Consider the following 20,645-nt stretch of genomic DNA (forward strand, 5'->3'; position numbering starts at 1 on the left):
TGGTGTTAAGTTTTTGAGTTCTTTATGTTCCTAGAGATTAGTGCTCTATCTGAGGTGCAGAGGTACGTATGACAAAGATTTTCTCCCATTCTGTAGGCTCTCTGTTCATGTTATTATTTCCTTTGCTGAGAAGAAGCTTTTTACTTTGAATCATCCCATTTATTGATTCTTGATTTTACTTCCTGCACTTTACGAGTCTTGTTAAGGAAGTCAGGTCCTAAGCTGACATGATGACAATTTGGACCTACTTTTTCTTCTGTTAGGCACAGTTCTCTGTTCTAGTGCCTAAGATTTTAATCCACTTTGAGTTGATTTTTGTACAGGTTGAGAAATAGTGGTTTAATTTCATTTTGTTACTTTTGGATTTCCAGTTTTCCCAGCACCTTTTGTCGAAGAGCCTGTCTTCTCTCCAATGTATGTTTTTGGTGCTTTTGTCTAGTATTAGATAACCACATTTATGTGGGTTTGTCTCTGTGTCTTCGATTTTGTACCATTGGTCTACATGTCTATTTTGGTGCCATGCCATTTTTTACTACTATTTCTCTGTAATATAGTTTAAGGTCTGGTATTTTAATACCTCCTGCTTTACTCTTCTTGCTAAGGATTGCTTTGGCTATTCTGGATCTCTTTATTTTTCCAAATGAATTTCATAATTGCTTACTCTACTTCTATGAGGTACATCATTGGAATTTTAATTGGAATTGCATTGAATTTGTATAGCACTTGTGGTAGTATGGCCATTTTGACAATATTAATTCTGCCTATCCAAGAACATGGGAGATCTTTCCATCTTCTAAGGTCTTCTTCAATTTCTTTCTTTAGTGTTCTGTAGTTTTCATTGTAGAGGTCTTTCACCTCTTTTGTGAGATTGATTCCCAAGTATTTTATTTTGGGGGGCTATTGTGAATGGGATAATTTTCCTAATTTCTCTTGCAGTGGAGTCATCACTTATGTATAGAAATGCATTTGATTTATGGGTGTTGATTTTATATCCTGCTACTTTGCTGAATTCATTTATTAGTTCTAGAAATTTTCTGATGGAATCTTTTGGATCTTCTAAATATAGAATTATGAGAAATGCATTGGATTTATTGGTGTTGATTTTATATCCTGCTACTTTGCTGAATTCGTTTATTAGTTCTGGAAGTTTTCTGGTGGAATATTGTGAATCTCTAAATATAGAATCATGTCGTGGGCAAATAGTGATAGTTTAAGTTCTTCTTTTTCTATAATTTCTTTTTTCTGCTTTTTTGTCTAAGTGTTTTGGCTAGAGTTTCCAGGACTATGTTGAATAGAAGTGGTGAAAGAGGCCATACCTGTGGTGAAAGAGGGCATTCCAGTTTTTAGAGGGAATGCTTTCAATTTTTCTTTATTTAGAATGATGTTGGCTTTGCCCAGCCCATTTTTTATGTTTTATTTATAGACAGGGTCTCTCCATGTTGCTTAGGGCCTTGCTAAATTCCTGAGGCTGGCTTTGAACTCTTGGTCCTCCTGCCTCAGCCTCTTGAGCTGCCAATGCCTCTTTGTTGTTACATAATACCTAGTAATCTTTTAACATATGTCAAATTCTGCAGGATATAATGGAACACACCTGTAATCCCAGCAACTTGGGAGGCCAAGGTAGGAGGATCACAGGTTTGAGGGCAACCTTAGCAGTTGAAGGCACTCTCAAAATAAAAAATACAAAGGGCATTGGATGTAACTAGCAGTAAAGTCCCCCTGGGTTCAATCCCCAGCACAAAATGAAAAAAAGTTAACATATGCCAAATTCTGTTCTTTGTTCTTTATATTTATTAACTTACTTGATTTTCACAAGGCATATTGTGAGGTAAACCTGTTTTGATCCTTATTGAGTATATGTGATGAAACTGACATATACAGAGTATAAGGAGCTTGCCTAATATCATGCAACTAGTAAGAGCCAAAATTCAGACCATATCTGTATACAGATTTGATACTTAGCTTTTTGATGAAAAGGTATTTTGCAATAGCTGTATTATAATACTTTACAAATTTAACTTTTGTTTACTACCAGTTTTATTTATCTTTCTTCCTACTTAGGGGTGTCATCTAATGGACCAGGTGAAATATTAAACAAAGAAGAAGTAAAGGTTGAAGGATTACACGTCAATGGACCAACAGGTGGAAATAAGAAACCACTTCACGCAGACATGGATACTAATGGTTATGAAACAGATAACTTAACCACTGACCCAAAACTTGCCCATATGACTGCAAGAAATGAAAATGATTTGGATGAAAAAAGTGAGAGACCTGCCAAAAGGCGAAGGGTAAATAGCAATGGAAAAGAAAGTCCTGGTTCTTCTGAATTTTTCCAAGAAGCAATATCACATGGAAAATTTGAAGAACTTGAAAACACAGATGACTAAATTTTAGACCTATTTTACTTTATTTGGAGAAAATTCTGGTGTGTCTAAAATTTTCAGGGTTGATGGGTTACCTTAAAAATTTTTTATTTCCTACGGCAATTGGTTAAAATTTGAAAATTTTAATTGAATCATAACTTTTTAGGGAATAAGATTTTACAATTCTGCCTTTTTCAAGTTCTTTTACTGCACAACTGTCAGACCCTTTTAAGGATATAGAAAATAGTTTTAGCAAATTTGAATGAGGTAAAGATATCAGTACCTTCTCATTTGATATATTAATCATAAAAGTTCACTACAAGATAATTTTTCTTTAGTTTCATATGGAGGAATATCCCCAAAAAACAAGTTCAAAGTTCTGCTTAACACCTGTTTTTCTGAGTTTCTTGAAATGTCCTTATAAAAGGCATTTTCTCTCCATATAAATTGAGTATCATTATTAAGGAAACCCTTATGAATCCTGAAAGTTATGCTAGCATGATTTTTTATATATAGAAGTTTAAAAATAAACCAAGTCAGGTTTGTATATGTAAAATTGTTGACATCAATGATGTCTTTCCATATTCTTATCTGGGCTTAAGAAATACATTCTGTATTTTTCCAGATTCTTTGTAGCCTTTGAAAGATTTTTACAGTACATATGTCTTGACTGAGCTGTCCTTTCTTAATACAAAAAAGCTTGTATAATTTTCTTAACTTGTACAGTTGATAAACTTTTATGAGAGGAATTGATATCCTGAGTCTGTCAGCTTTCATTTTATTTTGCTAAGGTTTTTCTAATGAATTTTTAAGTGTTTGTGTATAACTAAGTCCTGTTTCTTATCCAGGTGGTAAAAGCCTTCATAAAGAATAGTGAAAATAAATTTCTACTTATGGACAAGTAATTTGAGAATTCTGAAATTAAGCATGATGCTTAGATTGCACAGTTTGTTTTGCATTTGCTATAATTTTCAAAATTATTTTTTAAGCAAAACAAAGGTTTAATGTCAGCTTAAATGTGTCATGCTGACTAGACTCCTGTTTAGTTATTTTTATATGCATTACAAATTCCCATTTTTGCATTAAATCAATAGAGGGGAAAAGGTTAAGCGATATTAAGATATTGGCACACAAGGAGTAACTTGTTAGGCACCTGTTTTGATTTTATGAGGAAGTGATGGAGTTTGAAGAGTTTTCAGACTTTTGCAATATAAGCCAGTTTTCCAGATTTGATAATGTTTTTCCAGAATGAAAATAAGATATATATAAAACCATTGCTCTGAGTGATGACAAACAGGATTATCCATCTGCATAGTCTTGTAAGGGGTGCCATTTTATTTTTAGTGCAAAATTCTTGTTAAGAAATGTAGTTTTATACAGCTGATAGACCAACCTATATCCAAACTTTTATAAAAGATTATTAACTATTCTTTTCTCACATACATATCCCCAAATGCTTCTTCCAGTTCATTTTTAGCCATCAATTCAAAAAGCCAATGCCTTTTTAAAATAAATCTTCAGTAGTCTTCTTTTTAATGGCTCAATTGTCTAATGCAACTGAGTAGAGGTTTGCACTGAGTAATTGTCATTTAGGCCTTACCCCCACGAAGTATTATTAACATTTGTTCAGACTGCTTCCTTTCACCAATGTGAACAACTTTGTTCCCCAAACAGTGTTAAAAGCCACTTTACAACACTTGGTGTCATATAATGTACATTCACTGTTGTTACATGAATATACAAGTAAATCAAAGCTTTGGGTAGAAGTGTCAAGAAGCAAGGAATTTTTTGTTTTGTTTGTTTTACTTAAAACCTTAATTTATCCAGAATGGCAGTAGCTTTAGCAGATGGTCATGGTCCATTTTTAAACCAGATTTTATGAAATGAATCCAAAGCGTCCTAGCTCTTTGTCAAAGATGGTCTATAGAAATGTTTTAAAAGAATAGCAATGCTGTGCTGTTTAAATGGTTGCAATATTAGAATTGCCATTTTCACCTTTTTTAAAAGATGCATTTTGTTTGCTCGTTTGTGAAGTTCTTACAAACTTATTACAGGAATGTTTTAAGTAAATTCTCAGGCATGATTATAAATGTGGCACATGTATAAATGTTAGAAAAATTTTACTTTTCTTGTCTTTTTAAAGTATGCATAATGAACATTCCACTATTATAATACATAATGTTCAGCTTTTCTTAAGTATTTAATTGTATTTTGTGTTTATACAGGCATTTCACACTTCATAACACAGCCACTATAATTTGATAAGTCATTGCACTATTTAAAATTTTTTAGTAATATCATGAATTTAATTTGCTTAAGATTTAGTACATTTCATAACTCTTGAACTCTTGACAAACTGCATTGGGAAAAGAAGCCTTTGTTAATAGTTACTTAGTCCCCCTATCCCACTCCCACCCCAGCAAAGCACTATCATTTTCATTTGGTATTGTTTTATGATGTTTTCAAATAGAGTTCAGAATCTGCAACTCAGTTCAACACAGATCTGTTGAGCTTTAAAATGTATTTGAAGTAATATTTAAATAGGCATTTAAAATTATGAATTAGATGTTTTTAAATTTATACATAGTAATTTTGCACTGTAAAATATTTACCTTCTCCCATTCCCTTCCCATCATTTCTGAATATGCTTATTAAAATATTTTTTTAACATATTTGTGTACATAAGCTGTGTGAATGATTTTCATTAGGATTTAATTATAGATTTTTAAATCTTTATGATGATGCACATTATTTTATCATGCAAGTATGTACAATCTCTGTTCCTTCCACTCTTGTGCATATTGCACTGAATAGGTTTTCAGTGGTTCCTGTTTTCTTTTACCTGATATTGGCTGATATATTTTTGTCTCTTCCCCTCTCCCCACCCCCCACAGAGATCCTTTAGTCCCAGAACTTCCATTCATCCTGTATTGCTCCCCGCTGGACTATATAATTAAAAATAATTTATTCCCTTCTCTTTTTTTTTGCAGTGGAGTTCATATCATATAATATTTTGCAAAATAAAACTTGTTTCATCACAGTATTTGCTTTGCTATCAGTGGATAATTGAGTGGGAACTTTGAATAACTGAAGATTGGTAAACTTCTATGGCAGTAGTTAGATGTGTGATGATGTACCAAGGGATTAAAATACCAAATCAGAAATACTAAGGTTTTCCCAACTCTAATCCATACTCATCAAAAATGCCAGTGTGGGAAATCATATAATGTGAGGAGGAATAGGAGTTTTCAGATTTTAATCTTTTATTCTATCTCACTGAAAAGGAGTTTTTCTAATACATGTTTTCTGTAAACTTCTCTATTATGTACCCTTAAAAGTGGATCTTCTGGCTTTGGTGGCTCACACCTATAATCCCACAAACTTAGAAGGCTGAGGCAGGAGGATGACAAGTCAAGGCCAACATCAATCAGCACTTTAGTGAGGGACTGAGCAACTTAGATGCTGCCTCCCTCCCCCCCGAAAAGAAAGGGACTTGGGGCTGTGTAGCTCAGTTGTAAAGCACCTCTGGGTTCAATCCGTAATTATCACCCCTTCCAAATTTGTGTGGATCTTTGAACATTTGGGATGGAGTTTTCCCTTTTCTGAATATATGATCATTTTATCACAGCTTGTCTATATGCTGGCTCATATGACTTACTTGGGATGTATAATGTACTTAATATATCATTTTTCTGAGTAAGAAGTAGTTTGAATACATTTTTTAAAGACTACCTTCTCCGTCCAAATTGATGGTGAAGGTTCATATTTAAATATCAGTAGGGACAAGTTTTCATTGTTTTTACATAACCTTATTCTACCTATATTTGGGCCTATATTTGTGCCAGGTACAATGCCTGGCTTCTGGCTTCAGAGATGAGCATGTCCTTTTCATAAAAGCAACAGGTATCAGGTAGAAGTAAATGCCAAGTACAGGAGTAGGCATAATCTCAGGAAAGAGAGTTTGCCTGCATCTTTGCCATATAATTTCTGACTGTAAGATTTTTCTTGAATTTAATTGTTAGAAATTAACCAACATGAAATAAATGTATGATTCTCCTAAAAATACTTTATTGGGGTGTTTTGTTCTATTTTTTATTCTGGAGATTGAACCCAGGTGTGTTCTACCACCAAGCTATACCCCCAAGCTTTGTTTTGATTTATTTTTTTATTTTTAAATTTTAACAGGATCTCACCAAGTTGCCCAGTTTGACCTCAAACTTTTCAAGCAGTTCTGCCTCTGCTTCCCACATAGCTAGGATTATAGGTGGTTATCACTGCACCCAGCTAAAATAAACACCACTTATTTGTGACACTGTACAGCAGATTATACTAAAACAGTTGTTAATGATTCAGGCTCATCCTATTTTCGTCATTAACTATCCCCGTGAGGACTATATGGTGGAGGAGTATCCTGATTTTTTAAACTGCAGATGAGGACTGATGAAAGTTTAACTCCTCTGTAAAACTCGGGTTTTCATTATTGGTAATGCTGGTCAGCTGCACATAGTGTCCTAATGTGTTCTGCACACTGGCTGGACCTTAAGTTTGCAGAGTTCATGTAGTTCTAAAACAAGTGGTTTGCTTGTCCCTTCCTTCATAGGTGGACTTTGAATAGTGAGTACTACATTATTTTTTTAAAGAGGAAAAGAAGACATCTGGGCCCTGAATTAGGAGTGGTTTCTTCCAGAAACTGAAGGACATTGAGCAGAAGATCATATTAGAGTTATCTGAACCACTTTAAATTCCTGACCAGGCAATCTAGGTTTAGGGTGAGAATTTATTCAAAATAGGAACTCTTCAGTATCTTGGTCCCTGCACTTGTCACTAACTGAGCTCCACTCTCGTCACAAGTTGGGCTTTGCCAAGTGAACATCAAATGAGTTCTGGCTGAGGAGCTAATAGTGGTACCAGCCATTCTAAGTATGCTCTTTTGAATTTATTATTTAGAAAATACTCTTATCAGGCATGTGTGAGGTCCTGGGTTCTATCCCCAGCACCACAAAAACAAACAAAAAACGTCTTATTACTCCCCTCTGAGCGCACACACAGATTGTAGATAATGGAAATTTTTTCGGGTGGCTGATGGTCATGACCTTTCAAACTGCCTAAATTGGGAGCCTCATGAGCTGCTTAGCGGTGTGGTCTTTGCTGTGTTGTCTGCAGTTGCCTCCGGTGTTTGTGACAGTTGTTTGTATTTTAAAAAACATTCAAAATTCATCAAGTGGTTAGTGCAAGTACCAAGTCAAAGAGAATAAAGCAGCTCACTGTCATGTCAGATACACCTGTGAGTGAAAAGAACAGGATGACCCAGTTTTGTGAAATGAACATATTTTTTCTTTATGCTCAGGGAAAATAAGTCATATGCCAAAAACAGTAGTTCTTTCCAAATCTCAGAATTACAGTGCTCAGACACCCTTATTAAAGAAGTCTTCTGTTAACAGCCTATGTCACAGATGCCCTTTTGGTTATACAGCTTTTCGCTCTCTAGCAGTAAGCCTCTTGAAGGGAAGGGCCATGTCTATTCCTTACCATCACATTCACATCCAAGCATGGTGCTGTTTCCCTCAGAAAACTCAAAACATCTGCTCATCAAACATTCGATTTTCCAATTACCTGTGAACATTATTTTTCTCACCTGCTCTCAAGAGGCGCAAGCCTAACTGGCTATTTTCTCATATTTCCCTGTGACTTTGGGAATAAATCCTGAGCTGCACCTTTGTATTGCCCCCATTCCATAACACTGAAAATAAAAAGATGCATTTTTTTCTTTTTTTAAAATGTGTCCTAATTAGTTATACATGACAGTAGAAGGTATAATGACACATCATGCATATATGGAGTATAACTTCTCAATCTTTTAATGGTACATGATGTAGAGTTACACAGGTGATGTAAACATATGCACATAGGGTAATAACGCCCAATTCATTCTACTATCATTCTTTATTTTTATTGTAAACAAATGGGATACATTTGTTTCTCTGTACGTGAAGTAAATGCATACCATTTGTGTAATCATACATTTACATGGGGTAATAGTTTTTGATTCATTGTTATTTTTTCCTTCTCCCCCTACCCCTCCCACCCCTCTTTTCTCTTATACAGTCCCTCCTTCCTCCATTCTTGCCCCCCCTCGCACCCCCCCCATTATGTGTCATCATCCGCTTATCATAGAGATCATTTGTCCTTTGGTTTTTTGAGATGGGCTTATCTCACTTAGCATGATATTCTCCAATTTCATCCATTTGCCTGCAAATGTCATAATTATTTATTCTTTATGGCTGAGTAATATTCCATTGAATATATATATATATATATACCACAGTTTCTTTATCCATCAGTTGAAGGACATCTAGGTTGGTTCCACTATCTAGCTATTGTGAATTAAGCAGCTATGAACATTGATGTGGTTGTATCTCTGTAGTATGCTGATTTTAAGTCCTTTGGGTATAGACCAAGGAGTGGGATAGCTGGGTCAAATGGTGGTTCCATTCCAAGCTTTCTGACGAATCTTCACACTGCTTTCCAGAGTGGCTGCACTAATTTGCAATCCCACCAGCAATGTATGAGTGTACCTTTTTCCCCCACATCCTCGCCAACACCCATTGTTGCTTGTATTCTTGATAATCACCATTCTAATTGGGGTGAGATGAAATCTTAGGGTAGTTTTGATTAGCATTTCTCTTATTACTAGAGATGTTGAACATTTTTTCATATATCTGTTGATTGCTTGTAGATCTTCTGTGAAGTGTCTGATCATTTCCTTAGCCCATTTGTTGATTGGATTGCTTGTATTCTTGGTGTAGAGTTTTTGAGTTCTTTATAGATTCTGGAAATTAGTGCTCTGTCTGAAATATGAGTGGCAAAGATTTTTCTCCCACTCTGTAGATCCTTTCTTTACATTGTTGATAGTTTCCTTTGCTGAGAGAAAGCTTTTTAGTTTGAATCTATCCCAGTTATTGATTCTTGCTTTTATTTCTTGTGCTATGGAAATCCTATTAAGGAAGTCTGATCCTAAGTCGACATGTTGAAGATTTGGACCTACTTTTTCTTCTATAAGATGAAGGGACTCTGGTCTGATTAAAAGGTCCTTGATCCATTTTTTTTCCTTGATCCATTTTGAGTTGAGTTTTGTGCAGGGTGAGAGATAGGGGTTTAGTTTCATTCTGTTGCATATGGTTTTCCAGTTTTCCCAGCACCATTTGTTGAAGAGGCTATCTTTTCCCCATTGCAAATTTTGGACCTTTGTCTAGTATGAGAAAATTGTATTTATTTGGGTTTGTGTCCATGTCCTCTATTCTGTACCATTGATCTGCGTGTCTATTTGGTACCAATACCATGTCGTTTTTGTTACTATTGTTTTTGTAGTATAGTTGAAGGTCTGGTATTGCGATACCCCCTGCTTCACTCTTCTGCTAAGAATTGCTTTAGGTATTCTGGGTTTCTTATTCTTCCAGATGAATTTCATAATTGCTTGCTCTATTTCTGTGAGGTACATCATTGGGATTTTAATTGGAATTGCATTGAATCTGTATAGCACTTTTGGTAGTATGGCCATTTTGACAATATTAATTCTGCCTATCCAAGAATATGGGAGATCTTTCCATCTTCTAAGGTCTTCCTCAATTTCTTTCTTCAGTGTTTTGTAGTTTTCATTGTAGAGATCTTTTACCTCTTTGGTTAGATTGATTCCCAAATATTTTATTTTATTTTTTTGAGGCTATTGCAAATGGAGTTGTTTTCCTCATTTCCCTTTCAGATGTTTCATTGCTTGCGTATAAAAATGCTTAAGATTTATGCATGTTTTATAGCCTGCTATTTTGCTGAATTCATTGATGAGATCTAGAAGTTTTCTGGAGGAGTTTTTTGGATCCTCTAAATACAGAATCATGTCATCAGCAGATAGTGACAGCTTAAGTTCCTCTTTTCCTATTCATATCCCTTTAAATTCTTTAGTCTGTCTAATTGCTCTGGCTAGTATTTCAAGTACAGTGTTGAATAGAAGTGGTGAAAGAGGACATCCCTGTCTTGTTCCCATTTTTAAAGGGAATGGTTTCAGTTTTTCTCCATTAAGAATGATGTTGGCCATGGGCTTAGCATAAATAGCCTTTACAATGTTCAGGTATGTTCCTACTATCCCTATTTTTTCTAGTGTTTTGAGCATGAAGGGGTGTTCTATTTTGTCGAACGTTTTTTCTGCGTCAATTGAAATAACCATATGATTCTTATCCTTAAGTCTATTGACATGATGGATTATGTTTATTGATTTACGGATGTTAAACCATGCTTGCATTCCAGGGATGAACCCCACTTGATCGTGGTGCACACTTTTCTTAATATGTTTTTGGATATAGTTTGCCAGTATTTTTAAGGATCTTTGCATCTATATTCGTCAAGGATATTGGTCTAAAATTTTCTTTCCTTGATGTGTCTTTTCCTGGTTTGGGTATGAGGATGATATTAGCTTCATAGAATGAGTTTGGTAGGGTACCCTTCTTTTCTATTTCCTGGAATACTTTGAGAAGTATTGGAATGAGTTCTTCTTTGAAGGTCTTGTAGAACTCGGCTGAGAATCCGTCTGGTCCTGGACTTTTCTTGGATGGTACGTTTCTAATGGCTTCTTCTATCTCATTGCTTGATATTGATCTGTTTAAATTGTGTATGTCCTCCTGGTTCAGTCTGGGAGGAGCATATGTCTCTAGAAATTTGTCAATGTCTTTGGTAGTTTCTATTTTGTTGGAATACAGATTTTCAAAGTAGCTTCTCATTATGTTCTGTATCTCAGTGGTGTCTGTCGTGATATTTCCTTTTTCATCACGAATTTTAGTAATTTGAGTTTTCTCTCTTCTTCTCTTTATTAGTCTGACTAAAGGTTTGTTGATTTTATTTACTGTTTCAAAGAACCAACTTTTTGTTTTGTCAGTTTTTTGAATTGTTTCTTTTGTTTCAATTTCATTGATTTCAGCTCTGATTTTAATTATTTTCTGTCTTCTACTACTTTTGCTGTTAATCTGTTCTTATTTTTCTAGGGCTTTGAGCTGCAATGTTAGGTCATTTAGTTGTTGACTTTTCATTTTTTTCTGGAATGCACTCCATGCAATGAATTTTCCTTAGTACCACTTTCATAGTGTCCCAGAGATTTTGATATGTTGTATCGTCATTCTCATTAACCTCTAAGCATTTTTTTTTTCTCCTCCCTGATGTTTTCTGTTATCCATGTTTCATTCAATAGCATATTATTTAGTCTCCAGGTGTTGGAGTAATTTCTGTTTTTTATTTTTTCATTGATTTCTACTCTCATTCCATTATGATCTGATAGAACACAAGGCAGTATCTCTATTTTTTTGCATTTCCTAAGGGCTGCTTTGTGGCATAACATATGGTCTATTTTCGAGAAAGTTCCATGTGCTGCTGAGAAGAAAGTAGATTTGCACGTTGATGGATGGAATATTCTATAAATGTCTATTAAGTCTAGGTTACTGATTGTGTTATTGAGTTCTATGGTTTCTTTGTTCGGTTTTTGTTTGGAAGAGCTATCCAGTGGTGACAGCGGTGTGTTAAAGTCACCCAGAATTATTTTGTTGTGGTCTATATGATTCCTGAAATTGAGGAGGATTTGTTTGATGTACAGGGATGCACCGTCATTTGGGGCATAAATATTTATGATCGTTATGTCTTCCAGATTTATGGTTTCCTTAAGCAGTATGAAATGTCCTTCTTTATCCCTTCTGACTAACTTTGGCTTGAAATCCACTTTATCTGATATAAGGATGGAAACCCCCGCTTTGCTGAGTCCGGATATGTGGTAGGTTTTTTCCCATCCTTTCACCTTTAGTCTGTGGATGTCTTTTTCTGTTAGATGAGTCTCTTGCAGGCAGCATATTGTTGAGTCTTTCTTTTTAATCCATTCTGCCAGTCTATGTCTTTTGATTGATGAGTTTAGGCCATTAACGTTCAGGGTTATTATGGAGATATGATTTGTATACCCAGTCATTTGCCTTATTTTTGGTTTTTAAGTTGGCTTGGTTTCTCCTTTGAGTGTTTTTTCTTTAAGGTAGTTCCTCCCTTTGCTGACCTACATTGTTGTTTTTCATTTCCTCCTCATGGAATGTTTTGTTGAGAACATTCTGTAGCACAGGCTTTCTATTTGTAAATTCTTTTAACTTCTGTTTATCATGGAAGGATTTTATTTCATCTACAAATCTGAAGGTTAGTTTTGCTGGGTAAAGGATTCTTGGTTGGCAACCATGTTCTTTCAGAGCTTGAAATACGTTGTTCCAGGCCCTTCTAGCTTTTAGAGTCTAGGTTGAGAAGTCTGCTGCTATCTGTATTGGTTTCCCCCTGTATGTAATCTGATGCTTTTCTCTTGTGGCCTTCAAAATCCTATCTTTATTTTGTATGTTAGGCATTTTAATTATAATGTGCCTTGATGTGGATCTGTTGTGATTTTGTACATTTGGTGTTCTGTAAGCCTCTTGTATTTGATTTTTCATTTCATTCTTCAGGTTTGGGAAGTTTTCTGATATTATTTCATTGAATAGGTTGTTCATTCCTTTGGTTTGTATCTCTGTGCCTTCCTCAATCCCAATAATAAATTTGGTCTTTTCATTATGTCCCATAGTTCTTGGAGATTCTATTCATGATTTCTTACCATCTTCTCTGTTTGGGCAACTTTATTTTCAAGATTAAATATTTTGTCTTCATTGTCTGAGGTTCTGTCTTCCAAGTGTTCTAGTCTTTTGGTGATGCTTTCCATTGAGTTTTTTATTTGGTTTATTGTTGAAATGATCTTTTGCTTCCTGCAGTTGCTCTTTCAACTGCTTATCAGTATTATTCATTGCCTGGATTTGCTCTCTTATCTCATCCTTTGCTTCGCAAATCATCTTAATCATGTATAATCTGAAGTCCTTTTCTGACATTTCTTCTACCATACTTTCACTGGATTCTGTTAATATAGAATCTAGATTCGTTTGGATCATTTTCTTCCCTTGTTTTTTCATGTTGTTCATGTATCTTCTCCTCTAGCAGTGCAGACCTGGGGTATTGTAGATTCCCCTCTACAGGCTTATAGTGACCCTATAGGTTTCCAAAACCTTTTCTTTAAGGGAGATCAATATTAGCAGTGCCCAATTCAGACAGTATGCAATCCTAGACCAAATACCCCCGATGAGGACATTAACAATATTGTCATAATAAACAGAATGAGTTGAATTATTATCTTCAGTATAACAAACAGATTTGCAATAAGGTCTGCAGTTTCTAATGGAGGACAAAGAGGATGCAGAGGGATGTAGGATGTAGCTGTTAATGGGATAAGAAAAGATTATACAGAAGTTCTAGATAATAGAAAGGGTGAGAGTATAATCAAAAGAAATTGGATATTAGCATGCAAAAAGGAAGAAAGAGACTGAGGGAACAGGTTAACAAAGAGAGCAAGAAAAGCAAAGAAAAACTTAAAATTGTTCAATAAGGAGAAAAAAGAAAATCTACACTATAACAGTCATGTAGTATTCAAACCTCCCAGTCTTCAGTAGCCTGATATATGAGAGGTACCTGACAATGAGCTTCCAGTCTCCAGCAGGCATCTCAGGTTGGGATTTGCCCCACCTAAAGATGGGAGCTACAGCTTCCAGGATAATCCAAGATGGCCGCTCTGGCTTCCAAATGCGTTGGCAAATGGGGAGCTGCACCTGGGGGTGTGGAAGTGGTCGGCTGGAGGTCCTGGAGGCACGGTGCGGTTGGTCAGGCAGGGATCCTGGAGGTTGGGTGTGTTTGGTGTGGTTGCGGGATCCTGGAGGCCAGGTGCAATCAGTTGGTCTGGGGTCCCAGTGATAGGGTGCAGTCAGTCTGTCTTGGGGTCCTGGTGGCAGGGATCAGTCGATGTGAGGGCCCCGGAGGCAGAGAGTTATTGGTCGGGCTGAGGGATCCTGGAGACGGGGCTCAGTCAGTCCAGCCAGGGGTCCTACAGGGCCTGGCTGTTGTCTCAAAATGGCAGCAGCCATGTGTAACCAAACCTGCAGGTACTGTAACAGTGAACTTCCAGGCAACAGCAGGCAGCTGACGCTCTACTGGCTGTCGGCGATCAGTTTGCTGACTGTTGTCGGACGATCAGGAGGTGAACCTCGGGCCGTCGGTGATGGATAGGTGTAAGGCAGGCGATGGACAGGCAAGAGGCAGGCAAATGGCAGATGATAAGGCGCCTGACAGTGAGCAATCTTCACTCAAAAAAGACGTCGATATGCTGGCAGACTGCAGGTGATCACAGTAGACAAATGGGGTAAACAGCAGCAAAAACTGCCTCGTCAAGAAACAGATAGTTTCTTGAAACCGGAGTTACGGAGTCTCCGCAGTCTCTCTCTAGTCTGCCATCTTGGATCCCTCTAGCATTTCACTATCATTCTTAACCCCATAACCCCTCCCCTCCTTTAACTCCCCTCAGTCTAATCCAAAGTACCTCTATTCTTCCCTAGCCCCCATCCCCTTATTGTGAATTAGCATCCACATGTCAAGAGAAAACACTTGTTCAGCCTGTGGTTCTTTGGAATTGACTTATTTCGCTTAGCATGATAGTCTCCAGTTCCATCCATTTACCTACAAATGCCATAATTTAATTCTTTAAGGCTGAGCAACGTTCCATTGTTTATATGTACCACAATTCTTTTAGTCATTCACCTATTGAAGGGCATCTAGGTTGGTTCCATTGTTTGGCTATTGTGAATTGAGTTGCAATAAACATCGATGTGGTTGCATCACTGTAGTATGCTGATTTTAAGTCCATTGGGTATAAACCTAGGAGTGGGATAAATGGGTCAAATGGTGGTTCCATTCCAAGCTTTCTGAGGAATCTCCATACTGCTTTCCAGAGTGGTTACACTAATTTGCATTCCCAACAGCAATGCAGAAGTGTACCTTAAAAAGGTGCATTTTCATCTAGGCACAGCACTAGTAACACCATTGCTGGTAAAGCAACATTTTTGTTGTTTTTTTAGCTCTGACTTGGAGTTTTGAAAACCTTTCTTTCCTTAGGTGGCTCTCAGGGTAACCACTTCCCATTGGTCATGTGTTCCTGTACATCACCCCCTAGATTCCACACAGGGTCTGAGCCCAGTTCTGTGGTTTGAATACTAAGACTAGTATTCAAGTGGGAAAATCTGTCTCCCTTAGAGACTCTTTCTTATTACAAACTTAAGAAGTGTTTCTGAACCAGTGTCGTTTTCTGTCCATGCTGATGTTCACCAGGTAGATCTGTAGCCAGGAGAGAGAGCAATAGAATCAATTTAATGCTGAGTCAAGCTAATGTCTATCAGTACTTCTAATAAATTTTCTTTCCAAACAAACTGCTCAAAGCCTGGTCTTGCATTTCCTTACCTCTAACAATACCTCACACTGTTTCAATCAAGGGAGTGTTATGGGGCACAACTTAAGAACAGACCGATCACCACTGAGAAGTCCGAATTTGAGAGTCTTTATTAAGCTGGCCAGCTGACTGTCTCACACAATGCCCCAAAAAATGGCTATTGGGAGAACAGCCCCGACCACAGGTTGTAGGGGTTTTTATACCAAAAATCACATCAATCATAAGTGTCTGTTGTTATGATTCAAAATTACAAATTAACATCATGAGATCATCGACAGAGGGGGAAGTGGGTCAAACTGACCCTTACCTAGGTACGAACTAAAAAATGGTTGCTAACATCCACACAATTACCATTTACATGGTACATTGGTTACTATATAGGAGTTGCCATTGTATATTATTAAACATGTCACACTAAGTAACATGATGGGCACAGAGGCGGGATGTTCCCATGGGAGAAACTTATTTCCTACATAGCATGGAGTCTCAGAGCAAAATGGAGTCTGTTTAGTCATTTCCGTTACAGTCTGGCCTATAACATTCTCATGGAGCCAGATCTGGCAGCCCATCACAGGAGTGCCTAAAATATGTACTTTATTCCTCCTGTTCAAAATACTACCCCCTCTCTGGCAGTACTGGGGGTTGACTCCAGGGTACTCTAGTACTTACCTACATTCTCAACCCTCTTGAGACAGGGTCTCATACCACGTTGTCCAGACTGGCCTCAAACATGTATCCTCCCTCAGCCTCCTAAGTCACTGAGATCACAGGTGTGTGCCATCAAGCCCAGCATTTACAGGCTTTTTCTATCATCACACCATCCTCTTTTTTTTTTTTAATCTCCACTCATCCATTTTCAGCCATGTTTAAGATATCTTGTCAAATAACCCATAAATCTTGTGAGAAACAGTGGATCAGGGCTCAGCATTTGGAGTTTTTGTTTTCCTCTGGGCTCGCCCTTGTAAAATAAAGTTCTCCTCCTCTGGTGGGGGGAGATGTATTGTATAATGTGGTAAACAAAACCCCTCATCTTGGTAAAATAAGGATGATGATACCTGCTCAGCCAGTATCACACGGCTGTTAAGACTATGAGATCACACAGGAAATCTCTTGTCCCTAGTGAGCACTGGATAAAGACCTGGTAATAGGACAGGTTTATAATCTCTTATCCAAAACTCCTGTGACCAAAATTTTAAAGAAGATTTTTCAAAATATTGACATCAAGGCATCTGAAACAGAACCCTATGATCAAACACACTTAGGTCCACAGTAAAATATATTCACATTGACACAAATTTCAGATCAGATTTTGATGTCAAATATTGGCAACAAACTCAAGAAGAAAACTTGGTTTTCGGAGCCTTGTGGATTTTATAATTGCAAACTTTTAATAGCTGTTTCAGTCAGCTTTCTGTTGCTGTGATGGAAATACCTGACAACCATTTAGAGGAGGAAAAGTTTATTTGGGGCTCATGGTTTCAGAGGTGCAGTTCATGGGTTAGCGGACTCCATTGTTCTGGGCTAGGGAGAGGCAGAACATCATGGCAGAAGAGCATGGTGGAGGAAAGTGGCTCTACTCATGGCAATCAGAAAGCAGAGACAGCCAGGAGCCACAGAGAAAATATATTTCCCAAGGGCACCCCACCCCACCATGACCTACTTCCCCCAGCCATGCCCCATCTGCCTACAGCTACCACCAATAATCCATTCAAATTATTCATCCATTTAATTGATTCAACCCACGGATTCACAACTCTCATAATCATCTCACCTCTGAATATTACTGTACTGTCACATAACATACCATAAAAGTAGCCTCCAAATTTCTCCGAGCACTCAGTTAGCGATTTCTTCCAACTGTCTTTAATTTTCTGTGTAAGTGACAAAGAGACAAGAAAACTGGCAGGTATGCTTTGACCTGTACAGCAGCTACAACAGAACCCTGCACTCTCTACAGGGTCAACAGGAAGCCTGTAAGCAGCAACTAGGTGAGGGAGCCTGCTGAAGCCCGGATGTGGCCCTCTGGAGCCTCTTAACAGTCCTTTCGTTTTAAGGAAGGGAAAAAGCTAAGGCCTAAAATGGAAAAAACAACTTTGTCCAAGGTTCAATAACCTTAGACTCAGCTTCTCAAATCCCCCTGTCGTTTTCCTTCCCAGCACTTAATAGTTCACGTGTATTCATGGCCTAGGGCCACGTGCTCAGCCCTTGTCCAATAAGTACCTACCTATGTCAGGGTAGCGGGTACCATCAGCAGCTCTGCCGTTGTGGCTGTGCAGTTCAGTCTTCATTCTAAAATGGCAGCTTTCTTTTGAGTCATTTGGCTAGATGAGCTGTGGAAGAGGCATTTCCTCAAAAGGAACATGTGCTAGTCACAGAAGGATAATTATGCAAATAAACATGGCAAATGTCTACCAGTAATAATCGCTGTGACAAGCACTGCGCCAAACACTCATATCTAAGCCAATCTTCACATTATTTCCAAATGGGGAAACTGAATCACCTTGAGAAGTAGAAAATCCCTATCCAGTGATCTGAATTTTGTTCACCTGTTTTCTCGAGTCCAGTCTTTGTGTTCACAGAAGTGTATTGTAGGGTAGAAAACATGTGCTTGCAATCAAACTATACTCCTAGCTTTTTCCCCACAAGTCTGAGTCTAGAGGTAGGAAATTCCCTCAAATTGGAGGGGGAAAAAAAAAGATGAAGATCAATCAGCATGCTCTGAGAGTGGCAGGAATGTGAGTCTCGCTCTATCAAGACATCAGAAGAGTGGGGTGTCAGACAGGCTGGACTCCAGGCACCAAATCTCAGTGATAGAAACTACTACCAGGCCAAAATGGAGCATCTGCCGTTGCTGTATGTCTCCAAAGGACACCTCAGAGTTCACTGCCATGGAGTTCAACAGTGACTGTAATGGAATGAAGACAACAAAGTCCCTCTTGTATTTTCCAGGGACCAGATTATTTCCCTGGATCGTGTATGACCTCAGGGAAGGACTGAAATTGAACCCCATTAGGTGGCCCATAGTAGGGACTCAGATTTAATTTGATTTGTAAAAATAAGTAGTTTGACATTTCTTTCACAAAAATTACACTTCACTGCTTGTGCTAAGCAGCTTCATCATCACTGCACTTAAAAAAAAAAAAAAAAGCAGAAACAGACTTCATTATTACCTGTTAATTCTACCTTGGAAAATAATTTAAATCCTTTTTGTCTTCTGTGCTTTCACAACTACACTTTAGGGCCTCTCACTTGAAAAGCTGCCTTTTCTATCTTATCTCGGATCCTGCCCTTCCATGCTCCACAGCCCCATGCTGCAGCACACAGCATTCCGGTGATTGTTACATTGCGGATCTGATCTGGAGTAGATCCTCAATTTAGTCACACAGGTAGCCAGTGAGCTGAATCTAGCAGGAAGATTGTTTTTGTGTGTGTGTTTTGTTTTTTTTTTTTTTAATTTCAATTCCTTTGAACAGGTGCGCAACCATAAATCACTCACTCACTATTGAATTTATTGACCGAATTCATTTGGATCCACACTCTTCTCCTGCCTGCCCCTGTGAGGCATTTAAATTTGCCAATGTCTGACTTCAGCGTACAATCCAAATATTGCATCTGGTGTAATCTTTCTAAATGCAACTGAGGATCTGTTTCTGTCTTGCTGTGCTCGAAAAAATGTAGCTTTTAATCAACTACTCTTGGTTTAGAACTATTCATTCTGCAAATATTTATAGTGTATCAACTGTGTGCTGAGCAGCATTCTAGGTGTTGGGGGTAAGGAACAACCAACCCCAAATCCCTGCCTTCATAAAGCTCAAATTTGGTTAGACAAGTGCTATGAAGATAATGCACAGGAAAGAGGAGAATGGGGACTGCGGCAAGGGCAGGTTGCCATTTCGCTTAGGGGTGTGTATGTGTGTGTGTTGGGCAACTTTTTTTTTCCCTCCAGTGCTGGGGATGGAACTTAGGGCCTCACGAATACTAGGCAAGTGTTCTACACTGAGTTACCCACCAGGCTGGTCAGGGAAGACCCACAGTGAGGAGAGCATGCACCATAAGGATACCAAGGGAGGATGCATTCCATACAGGGAGAAGTAGGTATGGAGGCCCCAGAACATTGGAGGGTGTCTTCTCCAGTACCTTCTCAAATTTTAGTTTTGCTCCAGGAATTACCCCAAATGCCATTTCCCTAAGGAAGTCTTTCCTAGGAAGAATGAAATACATTCTCCCATATGTGCTTAGACCTATCTCAGATACACATTCATGATTTTTGCATCATTTGTAAACACTATCCTCAAAAATATTCAATGAAAAAATAAGGATAAGCTGACATAAGACATTCTTGAATAAACTCCAATATTGAATTCTCTTAACATAGGAATGTAACCTAGAATGTACTGAGGAAGAAAAATGGCTTTGGAATCAAAGTCTGGATTTAAATTTCTTGAGAGTGAAGCTGAACAAACCTCTTAGCTGTGCTTAAGCCCTTTGTATATCAGTGAAACAGAGTAAGGACCAAATACAATAAAAGCATGTTTTAGGGCTAACCTGGTGAAAGAACAGTTGGTCCTTTTCCCTCTTAACAGTTTATTTATGCCCTAGGGATAGCTATTGCCACAAGAGGGCTCCACTAAACATCTGGAAAGGAATGGCTGCCTTTTCAGATTTAACCAGCTTCTAGTTTTATGCTTAAGCTTTAAATCTATGATGTGTGAACACTGAATGAATGGCATCTGATAAGCATATGTAAGGCACTGGGTTTGAGTCTGAGCACCACATATAAATAAATGAATAAAATAAAGGTCTATCAACATCTAAAAAGCTATATTTAAAAAAAAAAAAAAAGCCAAACTAGAGATTTTTAAAAGTTGATTAAAATGCATGCCTTTAGGACAGTCTCTTCAACAAAACTGAATATATCCACA

At 37.7% G+C, this 20,645-nt stretch overlaps 1 protein-coding gene across 7 annotated transcripts in view; it reads left to right on the forward strand.

Moving 5' to 3' along the window:
* MIER1 (MIER1 transcriptional regulator) overlaps positions 1 to 5,409 on the forward strand; it is a 59,321-nt gene extending 53,912 nt beyond the window's left edge. For all 7 annotated transcript variants that reach the window (XM_079134149.1, XM_079134150.1, XM_079134145.1 and 4 more), the window contains one exon: positions 2,062 to 5,409. In XM_079134149.1, the coding sequence (XP_078990275.1) occupies positions 2,062 to 2,390 (329 nt within the window). In that variant the 3' untranslated portion in view covers positions 2,391 to 5,409. The remainder of the gene's footprint in view (positions 1 to 2,061) is intronic.
* The last annotated feature ends 15,236 nt before the right edge of the window (positions 5,410 to 20,645 follow it).

Source organism: Sciurus vulgaris (assembly GCF_902686455.1).
Source record: "Sciurus vulgaris genome assembly, chromosome: 1".
Taxonomy (NCBI): domain Eukaryota; kingdom Metazoa; phylum Chordata; class Mammalia; order Rodentia; family Sciuridae; genus Sciurus; species Sciurus vulgaris.